Source organism: Pezoporus occidentalis, unplaced genomic scaffold, assembly GCF_034315485.1.
Source record: "Pezoporus occidentalis ecotype Australia unplaced genomic scaffold, CSIRO_AGI_Poc_V1 ctg235, whole genome shotgun sequence".
NCBI lineage: Eukaryota > Metazoa > Chordata > Aves > Psittaciformes > Psittacidae > Pezoporus > Pezoporus occidentalis.
This window is the reverse complement of record NW_026914233.1, coordinates 384,583-400,392: the sequence shown is the minus strand read 5'-3', so window position 1 is coordinate 400,392 and position 15,810 is coordinate 384,583. Positions and strand designations below refer to the sequence as shown.

Genomic DNA, 15,810 nt, shown 5'->3' with positions numbered 1-15,810 from the left:
TGAGTATCTGGCACTGTGTTCTGAAAGATAACTTCAGATCTGATAATTTTGTATTTTAATGTGTCCTGCTCTCCAGCAATATCTGTGTAGTTGGGACACACGGAGTGTAGTGTTTTGATGCTTATCCATGGCAATTACAATGCAACGTAGTTCTTAAAGTGGGCAGAATGGAGGAGTTCAGGTATATGTATATATGCTCTTGGATATCTACCCCTCCTGAAATTTTGTTCCCAAAAACTGGATTTAGAGAATTTAACTTGCCACAAGTCAGTGGGGGATTAACCTTGAAAGCTTGACTCAAAAATTGAGTCATTGAAATGTGCAAATACCTCTTTTCTCCTTTTCCAGCAGCAGTACCACCAGTTCTCTCCAGTAGGTTGTGATGATTGTGCTGGTCATTCACCTGGGGGCAGGAATTCTCAAGTTCTTTTCTGCCAGGCTCTCCATTCTCGTGTTCATGACTATGTAATGACTACAGCAAGACAGCAAGAAAATAGCCTGAAGTTGCAGAGGATAGGAATTAGCAATGAGCTAATGTTACAGGTCATCCATCTCAAAATGAGAAACCTTCCTTTGCTGAATCAAGGAAAATTAGCTGAATGTAAAAAGATAACTGGGGTTAGGTCTAACTTTATAGCAGGGCTGGGACCGGATTACTTCAGCATTGCTTCAAGCAAGCTATGGATATGAATTCTTGCAGAGTAGCTTCTGCTCCATGTGCGACGTAGTCCATGCATTGTCTGATGAACAAGTATTCCTGATATTTTTTGTTTGGAATTGACATAGCAGTGACTTGAGTTTTCAAGAACAAAGTCTTTTTGTCTTGAAGCATATTGATGATGAGTGAACTTTGCTTTTAAATGAAAATCATGAGTACTAACAGGATGTATCTTTTGTTCTCAGGGCTTGGCACAGCATGAATATAATTCGAGAAAACAGAGATCTTGCTTGTTTCTACACAACAAAACATTCATGGAGGGGAAAGTAAGTGGTTTAAAGTTTGGGGGTTCTTTTAATGTTTTGTGTGTAATTTCTCCTCTCCAGTATTGGATTTTACTGTGTAGTTCCTGTATTGATGGATGGAAGTTGAACTACAGGCGCCTGCTGCTCAGCCTGTGAACTGAATCTTCACTAGAATCAGTTTTGTGGTTTAGCCTTCCCCTGCCCATGTTCCCACACTCTGTAGCTCTGGAATGAACCACCTGACTTACTCAGCTTCTGAGTCTCTTGAAAGTACTGTATAAAGCGCTAATTTTAAAGTGGAAATGCTGCTTCTTGGAACAGGTTCTTGGAGGAGTAGTATGTTATGTATAGATGAGCATGATCAGTCCATGCATATACTTAACACGTTGTGTAATAGATTATCTACCCAAGTACTAGTTGGGATTGAAGAATTCTGTTACTACAAATAAACTTCAACCCTAAAGGGGGTCTGGAATCTATAAAATGATTTTTCAGTGATGCATCTGACCGCAGAAGCTAGGGAACTTCTAATAAAGCTGTCCATTAAATTGTCATAGCTGTTAGGCTGAGTACATATATACATAAAGCTTCATAGGTTTTTCCTTGGTATCCTTACTGCTTGTTCCTTCTCACATGCATAGTAGTGCTGTGGAACTGGGGTTTTTCCTTGCTACCTAAACATCAACAGAACCAACAGGGTGTGTTGTCTGCACTTCAGGAGCATGAGTACAGTTTTATTCTAATGACAGCGCTAAGAGATGATGTTGTTTGACCAATGAGATGAAACGGATTGGGTTCTTTTGGGTTTGGTTTTCTTGGAGTTTTTTGTTGTTGTCTGCTGATAAATACTTCATGAAGTTTTCCTATCAGTTTTTGGGAATCCTGGGAAGGAAAGGAGGATGGGATTGCAAGGAGTGGCAGCCACAGATCTTTCTCAACTGTTCTTTGAAGAACCATGAGATTGCTTTAGTGTCTAATCAAATTGCTCCCTGCCTCTGTCAGCAAAACTTAAAGCCCTGCGTAGTTCGGAGTCGAGACTAGACTGAGCATCTCTCTTGAGGGCAGAATCTTTCCTTTATCAAGACAGGTTCTTGATTGACTTGAAATCAGAAGTTTAGTGCTTAGTTTTACCTCAGCACTTCTGTAAATTGGGTCCTACCCGAGTTAAGATCCATGCCTTTAGGTTTGTGTGGGCATGGGTGAAGAAACAGTTTCCTTCACTAATAAAATGATATTAGGGTGGGGTAGAATGTTAGGACAGCTTGTCCCTCCTAATCTTTCTGTTGCCCAGCAGAAAATACCTGATGTCCTCTTCTGCAGTTCCTGTGGCCTGTATGCAAGCCTAGCGTGCGTGTGATTTGAGCCACTTGGTGAAAATTAGATAGAACTCAGATTGCTTCTGCTACCCAATGCCTCCCATTAAAGAGCCTCTTCCTACATGACGCAGGTTGTTGAAGTTAGAGTAGTATGATCTTGAACTTTGGCAGTAGTGGTCTGATAAACTGTGAAGTATTCTAGAACTTCTCACTAAGTCTAAAGTCTACAACAGAGGCTAGTTTAAAACTCAGTGACCCTTTACTTTTCACATAATGAAGGGGAAAGCAGTATCTTGTGAGCAGCTGCCTCATGTTGCAGCAGAAGCTTATATGGCTTTTAGTAAGCTAAGATTTAAATATTTAAGTCCACTCAGTTCATAGTTATAATCTCAGTATAATCTATGGATAACATAAAAAAAGGCAGTAACTTAATGTGTAGTGCTAAATGGCCTGAATCTCTTCATGGGCTGCATGCATAGCAGTTAAAGTATTTTCTAATAGCACAGATGATGGTGCTCCAGTGTTTTTCTGTTGTTCTATAAAATTAATGAATGCTGTCTTTTGAATGTGGTGGTATAAAATTTGTCTACCAGGTTGATCCTGATTAGAAAAGTATGACTTCTAGAGTGCTTGGAAGGAACTAGTGAGTAATCAAACGCCTTTTTACTGGGAGGAGGAGATTTGCTTCAAATTCTTCTTCTCAAAGCAGCCTAGTATTAGCCTGTACTGCAGACTATGAGAGAGAATTAATAGTAAGCCTTCAAGGCCCAGAGATATAAATACCTTTCTGTGTATTTAGAGGTGAGGTTCTGGACAGGAGTATGTTTAAGCATTCATGAGAACTGACTTCTGAGTCTCCTCTGTTCCTGCAACAAGACTTGGGTCTTCTGCATTTACCTACAGAGAGGAAATGAAAGAAATGGTAACTCAGTAAACCTGCTGTTCTGTCTTGTGTTCCTTGTCACATCACTTATTAAGAATACTGGGTAATCAATATGCTTCCTAGATGTTGAAATGCTGGCTTGAGCATGAGGGGAGGAAGGGTAGAGGCTGTATGGAAGCTAGTCTTCAGTTACGTGTGCTCATTGCATATCCTTATTCTGCCACAAAGCACTGTGAAGCTCTTTAGTATGGTGAGTAAACAACTAATCTTAAACAAGTACTGAAGTGCTTTATTACTTGTGATAAGTTCTTTAGAGTAGGATAAAGAAGCCTTATTTGTAAATTATATAAAAGACACAACACCTGCCTAAATTGTGCAACAAGAGAGGAGGGAAGAGTTGGGGTGCTCAAAGGATTTTCTTACCTAAGAGTTGGAGCATTCTTTGACAGACTGAATATAGTGGAATTATTAGCAGCTAGAGTGACTTCAAATGCTCTGCTTCATTGCTACAACTTCTTTTCGCCTGCATCTTAAATAAGGAAAGTTCAACTACATGGAAAGCCAAGCAGACTTTTCAAATAGATTAAACATCTTTAAGGTGGCAGGTCAATTCAGTATTACAGATTTTTTTTCTAAGCTTTGAAGAAAATAAGCACATGCTTTAATTCCTAGATAAATTCTTCTGGGCCAGTAATGGCTTAAACCTGCACCAGATTGAATAATGGAAAATGGTAGGGAATGAAATTTGTCAGATTGACTGTGTCAGGGAGATACTTTTGACTTTGCTATGCCTCAAATAACATGAGACAGCAGCTCTGAATGTATCCGAAACTCATGCAAAGTTTGACCTTGTATAGAAATGATGGCTTGTGCTGCAGACCTGGGATGTGAGAGAGAAGGGACTGCAATGCCAGAGTATAAAGAAGTGGTTTCTTGATGCATCTGATTAGTCTCCCATCTGCTTGGTCCTATCCCTAGCAAACCCACAGGTTACCAAGAACTGAAACTGTATTGCTTTTATTTGGTTCAAATTCAAGAAAGGCACCCATGTTTAGATTCTGATTCTTTGGTCAAAGAACACTTACTAGAACTGGTTCTGATTCAGGTTTTGCTTGGCTTTCTGGGCAGGACTGGTTCCAGATGAAGTCCCCTAAAACAAGAAGTTTGTACAAGTAGTAAGGATTTAGTGTAATCTTCTGTTTCAAACTGTGCTTAGTTATGTTGCAAAACTTTCTGATGCAGAAATATGTAAATAAGTCTCTATATAAAGAGATGGTTCAGGGTATGCTGTGAATGTTGTCTAGGAAATGAAACTGGTAAAGTTTCCATTTTGCTCTTGCTGTATCTGAATTTCTTAGCTTTAGCTCACTGCTGCTTGTTTCTGACATGCCTGAAATGCAAGCAGCTACCATGCTACACTGTTCTTTAAGCACTATAGCAGTTAAAATACCTGTGATATTGAGAGGCAATGACTAGCAGCATATTGCACTATTGCTTCAGCAATCTGAGTGTCTCTGAGTTTAGTAACCCTAATTTTCCTCAAGGTGAAGACAATCAGGCTTGGCCATAGGAACACTTTGACTTGTTACAGTATTGTGAACGGGTGTGTGAATTGGATTATTTCATGTTACAGTTGTAGTCTGAGACAGCTTCAGACAGATGCTTTAGAGTATTGCAGGGACCATTTCCAATCTGTGTAGGGTTTTTTTTTGGTGTGTTTTTGTTTGGTTTGGGTTTTTATTATAATTTTTCTGATCTGGTAGTACCTTTCAGTGCACGTTCCAAGAGTCTTTGGTCCTGACTTAGCTGGTAACTTGGGAGAAGATATGCATAAGGAAATATATTTAGTAGTATTTTAACTTGTATGTGCCCTTTAAGGCTATATAGAACAGAGGAGCTAAAGAAAATTCCATATCAATTTCCTGACAGTGATTTGTGTATAGCTTCAGCAGGGTTTTTCTGTGACTTCTGGAGAAACTAACATTCTTCTGTGTTCTAGGTATAAGCGAGTCTTTTCAGTAGGAACCCATGCCATCACCACATACAATCCCAACACGCTAGAAGTTACAAATCAGGTAACTATCATCTCTAAAGTTGATTTCTGACTTGCATTCACCATCCAGAGTGAATAGTGGCATTCGGGGGTCAGAAACTATCTAGTCTGAGATCTTGGCAAAACCAGAACAGAAAACTGGTGCTGCCTTCACTAACTCTACAAATATCCAGTGGGCTTTGTACTTTCAGGCAATTTGTCTTTATTGGCCAATAGGTAGTAGTTTGCTTTTGGGTGTGCTGTTCTGAATGAACTGGTGTAAGTTTGATCACTCTAAATCTATGTCCCTGGAGGGAGTCAGGGCAGTTACTTACTTTGCAGAGTGTCAAATAGGAAGCTCAAGCTAAAGCTGTCACGTAGCATGCTAGCTACTGTTTCATTACAGCAACTTACTCAGTTATTATAGGTACTAAGTGGCTTTGAGTGGAGGAGATGGAGCTTTACAATTACTAACAGGGTAACCTAATTACTTTCAATTGTCTAGTGGCCTTATGGAGATATCTGTAGTATTTCCCCTGTTGGAAAAGGACAAGGAACAGAATTTAGCCTCACTTTTCGGAAAGGGAGTGGAAAAAAGTCTGAAACTCTGAAGTTTTCCACAGAGCACAGAACAGAACTCCTTACAGAGGCACTGGTAAGATGATTTTTTCTACAAGCAAGCAGTAAGTACTTGGTTATCGTTACAATTTGTGGTAGCTTCTTCTGCTTTGTTTCCTTACATAAAAGCAGGTTGTCTTTTGGTGTGTTACGTTAACGTACTTGTTCTAATGTCAGTTGCAGCAATTAATGCATGATTCTTAAATAGTAAAGCTGCAAATACTGACTGCATTGAACTGCAGTGAAATGGTGAGCTTTCAAGGAGGCTTAGTTCAAGTCCCTCAAAACAGGGTCAGCTTAAATGTAGGCTTTCTGGATAGATTTGCTGTCATTTGCATTCATTCATTTTTAACTTTCTTAAATACAGAGATTCAGGACAGACTTCTCAGAAGGAAAAATCACAGGAAGGGTGAGTGCCTGGCTTCTCTGGATCATTAATGAATGATCTCAAGACTTAAGCTACTTTGTTCATGTATGTGATGCTTGTGCTGTATACACTACTTAAAACACTTGCAAATTTGTATCTGAAGTCTTGCTTTGAGAAGAGAAAGTCAAGAGTTTGATCAAAAGCAATGGGAACCTTCTCAACAGTAGACTATTTGAGTTCTCTCCCTTTGGGCTAAGCCTTATGCGGTACACTTAAAGACTCTGAATGTTACTGCTGAAATAAATGCCTTTGCCACGTGGTGTTTTATTTGGAGAGAAGGAAGAGCTAAAACAGAAGCTTTGATTCATCATTCAGTGTTTACTACTTCCAACACTTTACTTTCCAACGCTGGATAATTTTCTGTGTAACATCCCGAATGCTTGGTGTGGGAATGTTGTTTCCTAGGAAGATTCCTGTACGTCAAATTAAAGACGAGATTGCTGTGTAATGAATCTTGGTTATGTAGCAATGATCAAGGCAGTACGGAGTTCTGGACTTGATATTTGGTTTTATGCCTTCCTGTCACAGAAGATAGCACTTATTGCATAGAACAGATCTTTAGTGATGAGCACAGCACGACTGCTGGAATTTGGGTTTCTCCTTTGTCTTGCTCTAGCTTTTGCTGTTTCTTAGTAAGTGTGTTTGTAAAGGAATGTGGCTGCAGAAGATGAAAAATACACAGTGTAGTGGTAAGCTTACCTTAATTTAGTTTGATTAGCTGAAAAACAGGACCTGGTGCAATAGGTATTTCCTTGTCTAACCACAGTGCGCATTATCTGTGAATAGATCACCTTCTGTAGCAACTTCCTCTTGGAGTGGCTGTTCTCTCTTCAGAATACATTATTAGAGCTGACTTCCTTGTCAGTCGACAGCTACTTGGATTCATAGTGTTCTAAACATAGATAAGAGCATTAAGAGAAATCATAGGTTTTGAACTTTATACCCACCCTGCTTACTAGACAGGGAAAGAACTGTTGCTGTGTAGTAAAGGAGTGTGTGTGGATATCTAAAAGTAGCTCTCTCTGCAGAGATACAACTGCTATAAACATCACTGGAGTGATACGAGGAAATCTGTGATTCTGGAAGTGACTCCTGGAGGTATTGACCAAATTGATCCTGCAACGAATAAAGTCCTGTGCTCCTATGACTACAGAAATATTGAAGGCTTTGTTGATATTGCTGGCTATCAGGGAGGCTTCTGTATCCTCTATGGAGGATTTAGTAGATTGGTGAGTACTAAAACAGAAGATCCTGGTTTGGTGCTTAGGTTATTTATAGCTGTATATTTAATAATGAAGCTTCAACAGAATTTGGTCATGTAAGTATGTGCATCTCTGAGACCCAAATGTATTCTATTTTGTTAGCATGAAATACCCACTTATTTATATTTGGATGGTATGACTGTAATTTGGACTGGGAGTTTCCTGACATTTCTCAAAGTTACAGAAGTGACAGTCAGTGTTCCTAATCTGCCTAAGTGATGAAGAGGTTCTATTCAAAAATAGATTGATCAGTGGTGGTGCTTCCTTTTTAGGTCTGTGATTGATATTCAGCAGCTTTGCTTGGGAAATATTGCAGTGTAATGTTGGTTTCAGAATCCTGGGATCCAGGGTTTCTGTGTGCAATATTCCAAGCAGCTGAAGTGAATCTTTAGGAATTAATTCGTGGTCACTGATGTAAATACTGTTACCTTGGTTGCTACTAACAAAATAGGATTTTGCACTCTAGATTATGGTTTCTGCTTCTCTTGTACTGCAGCGTGCTTTTCTCTGGCATAAAACTAGCAATACAGAATTGAACCTCTCACCTTGCCTAGTAAGGCTGGGTAGCAGCCTTTACAGATAGCAGCTGGGGCTGCCCCTATGGCTCTGGCTCCTCACTCCTGCCAGCCTGTCAGCATCTGTTGCCCATGCAGGGCATACAGACCTTTACTTTAATACCACGCTAATGTGTAGCAGGGTATCCTTTAGGAATAGCTGCTGTACATTGGTGTTTTTGAAGAGCAAATGTGAGCCTAATAGCGAATCTTTTGTGTAATAAGTAACCTCTTTATACCATGGACTTAGCCAAGTCAAGCCCAGCTGCTGGAAAGATTCTGTTAGATATATAGGGGGGGATTACTTACAGAACTATGATATCTTGAGCTGTGCCATATTTTTACCTGTGGGTTTGTTTTTTTTCCTGTTGAAACATGCAGCACCTGTTTGCATCTGAGCAGAGGGAGGAGATTATCAAAAGTGCAATAGAACATGCTGGCAACTTCATAGGGATCTCTCTGCGGATAAGGAAAGAATCCCTCGAATTTGAGCAATACTTGAATGTTCGCTTTGGCAAATACAGCACTGATGAATCTGTGACATCTTTAGCAGAGTTTGTTGTTCAGAAAATAACACCTAGACATTTGGTAAGATATCACACTAAACTTACTTGGTTCCTCCTAAGTGCTAAGAATTCTCTTTCCTAACATGCCTTTTCCATTTGCTTAAGGAACCTGTGAAAAGAGTGCTAGCTCTTACAGAAGCTTGCTTAGTTGAGCGGGATCCAGCTACCTATAACATTGCAACTTTGAAACCTTTAGGCGAGGTAAGAGGCAACCCTCCTCATACCACTTCTTGAAGTAGGTGCTCTAAAAGATCATGTAGGAATATGACAGTATAGATAAGATGGCCTTAATTGGTAGAGTAGATAAATAACACTGGTTCCTGAATGAAATCCTTATCTCTTATTTTTAGGTATTTGCAATAGTATGTGACTGTGAAAATCCCCAGCTTTTTACCATTGAATTTATCAAAGGACAAATTCGGAAATACTCTTCAACAGAGAGGTAACTGGAGCTCTGGTGGGTCATGAATTCCAATGGAAGTTGCCATGGGTGTTTCTCACTCCTATAAACTCTGACCCTTGGAAGTGTTAACTCAAAGCCTTGCTATTCTGCTGGTCTGCCACTGTAGAAATGTTGTTTCAAGACCTAAGTCTCTCCCCTTTACTTTCATCCCAGCTTTAAGCATATCTGTCTAGAAAGGTTTTAGATCAACATGTAAGAGTGTTGGACAGTCAGATACAGCCCGCTTTTCCAAAGCAGCGTTGTTCTGTGTATATTTGACTTGGTTAAGCAGTATATCCGAGACAGGGAAAGAAAGCCCAATTTAAGTGATCTGGAAATGTGAAGGCTGTGTAAACCCTTTGAGCTGTCTGCTTGAGATGGTCTTGGTTGATTCTATTTAAAACAACCAACAGAAGAGGACTTGCAGCTGTAATGCAGTCTAATCCTCCTAAGCGAGGTTTTGCAGAAGGCACAGGGATGAATTGGCTTGCAACATGTGTCACTCATTAACAGGTAATCCAGAGCTCATCCCTTTAGTGAAAGGCTGCATCTGGCTATACTGGGTGTAAGGCAGCTCTGTTCTTACAGTGAATAAAGGAACACTTGAAAGTTAGTGACTTCCAGAGGCGTAGCTGCTAGCACCTGTGTTAGTAAGAGATTCCAATTGCTGCATTTCATTCTGTGGGGTTTTTTGGTCTGTTTTTCTTACAGCTTGGATCTTTGGCATCACTTTTCTGATCTAAATTGTATTCCTATGTGTTTCACCCAACCCAGAGATTCTCTCCTGGCTAGCTTGTTGGATGGAGTGAGAGCTTCTGGTAATAGAGATGTTTGCGTGAAGATGACCTCCACACACAAAGGCCAGCGTTGGGGATTACTCAGTATGCCTGTAGATGAAGAAGTAGAGAGCCTTCATCTGAGGTTTTTGGCTGCTCCTCCAAGTAAGCTAATGCTTATTACATGGTTTTATAGTGCTGTTTGGAACATCCAGGTACTGTGCACTTAACTTTTGTTATGTTTTCTTCCAGATGGTAACTTTGCAGATGCTGTGTTCAGGTTCAATGCTAACATTTCCTACAGTGGGGTACTACATGCAGTTACACAAGATGTAAGAATAAATCCTCTGTCTGACCTCTTCAGGTGTCGTTAGTGTATAAAGATATTAATCATTTTTATTTCTTAACCAGGGTCTGTTCTCAGAAAACAAGGAGAAACTCATTAATAATGCCATAACAGCATTGCTTTCACAAGAGGGAGATATTGCAGCATCTAATGCAGAGCTTGAAAGCCAATTCCAAGCAGTAAGACGACTAGTGGCTTCAAAAGCAGGCTTCCTTGCCTTTACTCAGCTTCCAAAGTGAGTGAGAAGTCTCTTCAAGCTTGGAAGTAATAGGTGAAAACAGTTCTTGAGCTGTTGGTGATGTCTTAACTTAAAAACTGAGAATTGGAGTCTGAAAAAGACTGGAAGATTCTGTACATGCTGGCTTCTATCAGGCTTTAATGTGAATTGAAAATGAGCGTTAGTATGTAAAGCTGATTCTTCCTTTGCTACAAAATACTCTCTGCTGGACTCAAATACAGCTTCATGTTTTCCCTAGTCAAAAATGACACATTCATATGTCCTTGAAGTAGGCAGTTCTTCGTTCTTAAAGTATATTGATGTCATTGCTAGCTTCAGTTCAACAGAAGATAAAACTTAATGGTCGGAAGTTCAGGTTGGATGTAAGGAAGCTCTCCCCTGTGACGGTGCTGAGGCGCTGGCAAAGGGTGCCCAGAGAAGCTGTGGCTGCCCCATCCCTGGCAGTGTTCAAGGCCAGGTTGGACAGAGCCTTTGGCGACATGGTCTAGTGTGAGGCATCCCTGCCCATGGCAGGGGGTTGGAACTGGTTGATCATAAGCTCCTTTCCAACCCAAGCCAGTCTGGGATTCTATGGTTCTAAGAAGTTGAGGTGTACTCCTACAGTAAGTACAGGCTGCTTGGAGCTTGTCTTAATTGGGTAACGTAAGAAAGCAGGAAAACTGCCTGCTGTTCTTCTGAAAATTAAAAATTCTTTGGAGTATTTTTGACTCTGGACTATGGGGAAGCTGGATGATGTAAAGGTTGATGGACGCACCTAGAACCGATAAAGGTCTCGGGCTGTTTCTCTGTGAATAGGGGTTTGTTTCCTCTCTGATCTTGGTGATTTTGCTTTCCTTTCAAAAGATTCCGAGAACGGTTAGGAGTGAAGGTTGTGAAAGCCCTCAAAAGGAACAACGATGGAGTAACCCATGCCTCTATTGACATGCTTTGTGCTCTGATGTGTGTAAGTATTAAATTGCAGCTCTTTCAGTTTGGAATGTGTGAACTTCTACCACATAGGAACCAGATAGGGTCTGCCCTGTAACTCACAGCGTGCTCAAACGTGAAATAACTTGTCCTACAGTGACTTCCTGCTGAACTTGAACTAAAGTAGGATGTACTTTTTATGGGTTCAGAGTGCAGCTTTTGGACTACAGCTGTTAAGAACAAAGGGCTGAAATGGGACTGCATGGTGAATACTGGTGTTTTTTTCTTATAGCCCATGCATGATGACTATGACTTGAGGCAGGAGCAGCTGAACAAAGCTTCCCTTCTTTCTTCGAAGAAGTTTCTAGAAAACCTACTAGAGAAATTCAATTCCCATGTGGTAAGTCAAATTTTGCAAACGAATAACTTACCTAAGTGTCTTTCCTGATTGCTCTGAAAACACTTCTATCATGCTTGGGTAGATCTTTGAATGTGTTTGTACCTGGAACCTAAGCAAAGGAAATACAGCTCTGTCTGGCACTGAAGCTTGTTCTAAATAAGCTTGGATCTTGACAGGTGAGAATGTAGCTGTCTGTGCTGCAGAACTTGAGTGTCATGCAGCAGATGTCGGCGTGTTTAATATGGAAACTGGGTGTTCCTTTTAACTAAAAGGAACTGAGAAGATTGGGTAAACCGGTAATTATGGGATTAAAACTAGAGAAAGTAATTTCAGCACGCTAGTATATGAGGTCACGAGCCTCCGATATGTACTAGGAGCCAATACTTTACCAGAGTATTGTCATACTCAAGAGTAATGGCATATTTTAAGCTTGCAATGTTTGCTTGCAGATGTGGCAAGGAGGAGCACTTTCAGCATCATGGGTACTAAGACTTGCATGAGGACCCCGGGCAGGGGAGAAACACTGTATCTGTATTACATACTTGTCTTCCTAATTTCAGGATCATGGGACAGGTGCCCTAGTAATTAGTTCACTTCTGGACTTCCTGACATTTGCCCTATGTGCTCCATATAGTGAGACTACTGAGGGGCAGCAGTTTGACATGTTGTTGGAAATGGTGGCATCTAATGGAAGAACACTATTTAAGCTCTTTCAGGTAAGATTTAATGGGGGGTTTATTACCATTAGAGGCCTTAGGTAGTAAGTGAACATGAACTTTCTCTTCTTCTCCTGAAAGACACATTTCTGTACTGTTCAGCTGGTTAATGTGCCTAAACCTTTTCTGCCTTGGTGAGTTAAGTGACCTATTGATTTTACCATCAAATACTGGATTGAGGTGGTTATTCCATAGTGGATGATATGCCAAATCATTGTAGAATAGACTAAGGCTTGTTTCTAGATACACTTGAAAATACCACTTAAATATTAAGCTAGATTCAGCAGATGAACAGGACTTCTTCTCTTTGGTGAATCTGCCACCTTTTTGTTTCTTGGTAAGTGAGAGTTACAAAACAAGAGTAACATCTGCTTGAATGCTACACCTGTAAGAATAAGAGGATTTTTAGCTAAAATGTCAGTGCTTTCTTTCTGAAAACACAGGATGCTCTTCTGCTTCTTGGTTGGTGTCAGCTTGTCAGACAGTTTCCCAGCCTTATTCCAGCTTCTCTGCTATATACTGCTGTTCAGAAGTCCATCTGATACTTGCATGAGAGACCCTTGCTTAAAAGCATAGGGTAGGAACTCTTCCTGGGGCTAGCTTTCACAGAACTGAACTAAATTTTGCCCAGAAATGGAGGTAGAAGAGCCATGGAGATGTGATAAAGAAACTGACTGGAAGATGATCTGATCTTCACATTTTTGCACTTGGATAATGATTTTGTCAATGTTCTGTTTTAGCACCCTTCCATGGCAATTGTGAAAGGAGCAGGTTTGGTAATGAAGGCAATAATAGAGGTGAGCCTTATCAACGTTACCTGGGATAGCATAATACATGTCTGTTGTGTATTGTCTGTTTCAGAAGTTCAGTTGCAATAGAAGTTTGGTATATTGGCTTCTTGTGGGGAGGGAGGTGAATGGGAAGGTGAGGAACAGGACACCTGCTTAACTGTAAGTGCTTTAATATAGCAACTTGCTTTATCTGACACTTGGGGGGTTGGAAGGCATGTGAGTTGGTTGGGACATTAGGTAGCGCCTTGCATGTCTTCGTACTGCAGTTGAGATCTGGCTGTTAATGTTGTGTGTAGCTCAGTCACATACCTCAGAGCCACCAGACTTTTCCTGCATGTTGAAGAGGGTCTCTCAAGGGGGAGAGCCTGTATTTCCTGGGATGCACTGCCAGACGGAATGGGACTGGGATTAGCAGGCAGTAATGTCCCAGAGCAGGGTAGTGATGTCAGCCTCTGTTCTTGCTCTCTGCTTCAGTGATTTGGCTTTGTTAGTTTCCATACCACATGATGTATGGGGCAAGCCCATACTTCTCAAGGGCTGCTCATGATTGTTGCAGGGTAACCTTGCTAACTGGCTCTTGACACTTCCTGTGTTGAAATTCAGGGCTTTAGTGTCTCATTGTATCACAATAGCTTATGCATCTGAAATTCTTCAAATGGAAGTGAATGAACACTTGAAATAGAGGTATTGTAAATCTGCAAGTTTCCACTGATAGACCTGATAATGTTAGTTAGAAGTTGCTATCCCATTTACTACAGCTCCTGTCATTTGAACTACAGTGGGACATGGGCAAGTAAAACTGCAATGAAAGCTTTTTCTAATTATTCATTGCAACTATTGTACCTTGCCTGAATGACAGTCTTATCCACGTGGCTGTCTTAAACCAAACAGCACCAATTACTCTTAAATTATTACTGTGGACGAAAGTCAAGCAACAGTCTGTGGCTGTCATTCTTTTTAACCCTAATTTGCAAGTGCAGTGTGGAAATGATACTTGTAAAATGTATGCTACAAACCTCCTGAAGTAGGATGGGAGACGTGCATCTTACCCTGTCCAGTTACTGTCCTCATAGATGTAACTACCAATTATCTGGTCCATGACTTTACTATGGCTTTGATCAGTTGCTGTTGAGAACTTGCACTTAAAGCCCGTCATACTCTAGCTCCTGGCTTTTGGATAGTAGTTGACGTAACTGATGGTTAAGAAGGCCTTGGAACTATAGACTAAGATAAAAGCAGCTTAACTAAGATTCTTTCTTTAGTAATCATCTTGCCCTGTTTCCAAAGGAAGGAGACAAAGAGATTGCTACCAAAATGCAAGATCTTGCCCTCAGTGAAGGTGCCTTACCTCGTCACTTGCACACTGCTATGTTTACAATAAGCACAGATCAGAGGATGCTTACGAATAGGTATGTCCATCTCACTTGATATGCTGTGTTTAAGAAGTCTTAAGTAATGGCCTAGCTAACATTACAAAAGTTGGGAGGTCAGGAAGAAAGCTTGCAGTTCTTTAGGAGAGTATTTCCTTCAGCTGTTGTGTTTAAATAGATCAAACTTCAGCTGAGACTGCAACCACTTAATAAATCTTTGATTTCTTATTTTTCCCCAAAAAATGCCACTTAAGTAACTCATTAAGACTTGAGTTTTGATTTTTATGGTTTTTTTTCTGAAAACATCCAGGGAAAGGAAAGGCAAGTAGGATGTCTGGAACTGTAAAAGGGTTCAGCTTAGATTATACAACTGTATAGATTCTGGTGTGTGCTCCTGGACATCTTGCATGCAGTTAGGATCACCCAGCCTTGTCTGAGAAAAGCCTCCTGATACAGAAATCATTCCCTGAATTCAGCAGTCAGTAGAACTTGGGAGCTGTGAGACCGAACCTCCGGGTGTGCTGGGGAAGATGAGTGAGAATTCAAATGTTTTCCACCAAAATAGAAGATTATAGAAGTTTTTCATTTTTAGCCACACATTTCTGAAGCGCTTGAACAGTTGCTAAGCAATGGAGTGACAAGTGGAACTTGTTGCTTCTGTGTGTTGTCCAGGAGGGAGCTAGTAAGAAACCTTCTGTCATACCAGTTCTGTTTGGAGCTGGTATTTATGACTCACTTGTAAGCAATGCTTCAGTTCAATGCAGTAGAATCCTAGAGACAAACGTTGGCAGCAAGTGTCAGTTGGCATAGAAGGTGGGCTCCCAGAAAGGCTTTCCTAGCCAATAGCTGGTATAAAGAGCTTCCAGTGGAGCGGTTAAGAGTTCTTGATGGTTTCTAGACTCTTAACTTTAACTGTAACTTGAGATTGAGTGGATAAACTCACTCTTGGTTATTAGGTTATTAGTTTCTGCTCTATTGCTCAAGTGTTCTTTTGAGGTCTAGATCAAAAAGCATGTGCTGATACTGTTCCACTAACTTCACTGGAACTTCATAAAGGCAACACTTTAAAGCATGCTAAGCATATACTTGAACTGGAACAATATAGTGCTTTGTGCTCTTACTCACTAAAGAGCATGAAGCTTTTGCTCGTCTTCATTTCACCAGCATGGTAAGGGTGTTGGTTTAGTAGCTTAAAATGCTGTTT

At 40.5% G+C, this 15,810-nt stretch overlaps 1 protein-coding gene across 4 annotated transcripts in view; it reads left to right on the top strand.

Annotated features, from left to right (window-relative positions):
• Positions 1-15,810, top strand: part of DNAJC13 (DnaJ heat shock protein family (Hsp40) member C13) — a 54,254-nt gene that overhangs the window by 5,085 nt on the left and 33,359 nt on the right. For all 4 annotated transcript variants that reach the window (XR_009965451.1, XM_062621838.1, XM_062621835.1 and 1 more), the window contains exons 2-17: positions 904-984; positions 5,162-5,237; positions 5,700-5,849; positions 6,180-6,221; positions 7,268-7,468; positions 8,437-8,643; positions 8,727-8,822; positions 8,972-9,063; positions 9,838-10,004; positions 10,092-10,171; positions 10,251-10,420; positions 11,267-11,366; positions 11,622-11,729; positions 12,290-12,445; positions 13,186-13,242; positions 14,524-14,645. Coding sequence is in view for 3 of the 4 variants with exons in the window: in XM_062621838.1 (XP_062477822.1) it covers positions 917-984; positions 5,162-5,237; positions 5,700-5,849; positions 6,180-6,221; positions 7,268-7,468; positions 8,437-8,643; positions 8,727-8,822; positions 8,972-9,063; positions 9,838-10,004; positions 10,092-10,171; positions 10,251-10,420; positions 11,267-11,366; positions 11,622-11,729; positions 12,290-12,445; positions 13,186-13,242; positions 14,524-14,645 (1,892 nt within the window). In the remaining variant the exon portion in view is untranslated. The remainder of the gene's footprint in view (positions 1-903; positions 985-5,161; positions 5,238-5,699; positions 5,850-6,179; positions 6,222-7,267; positions 7,469-8,436; positions 8,644-8,726; positions 8,823-8,971; positions 9,064-9,837; positions 10,005-10,091; positions 10,172-10,250; positions 10,421-11,266; positions 11,367-11,621; positions 11,730-12,289; positions 12,446-13,185; positions 13,243-14,523; positions 14,646-15,810) is intronic.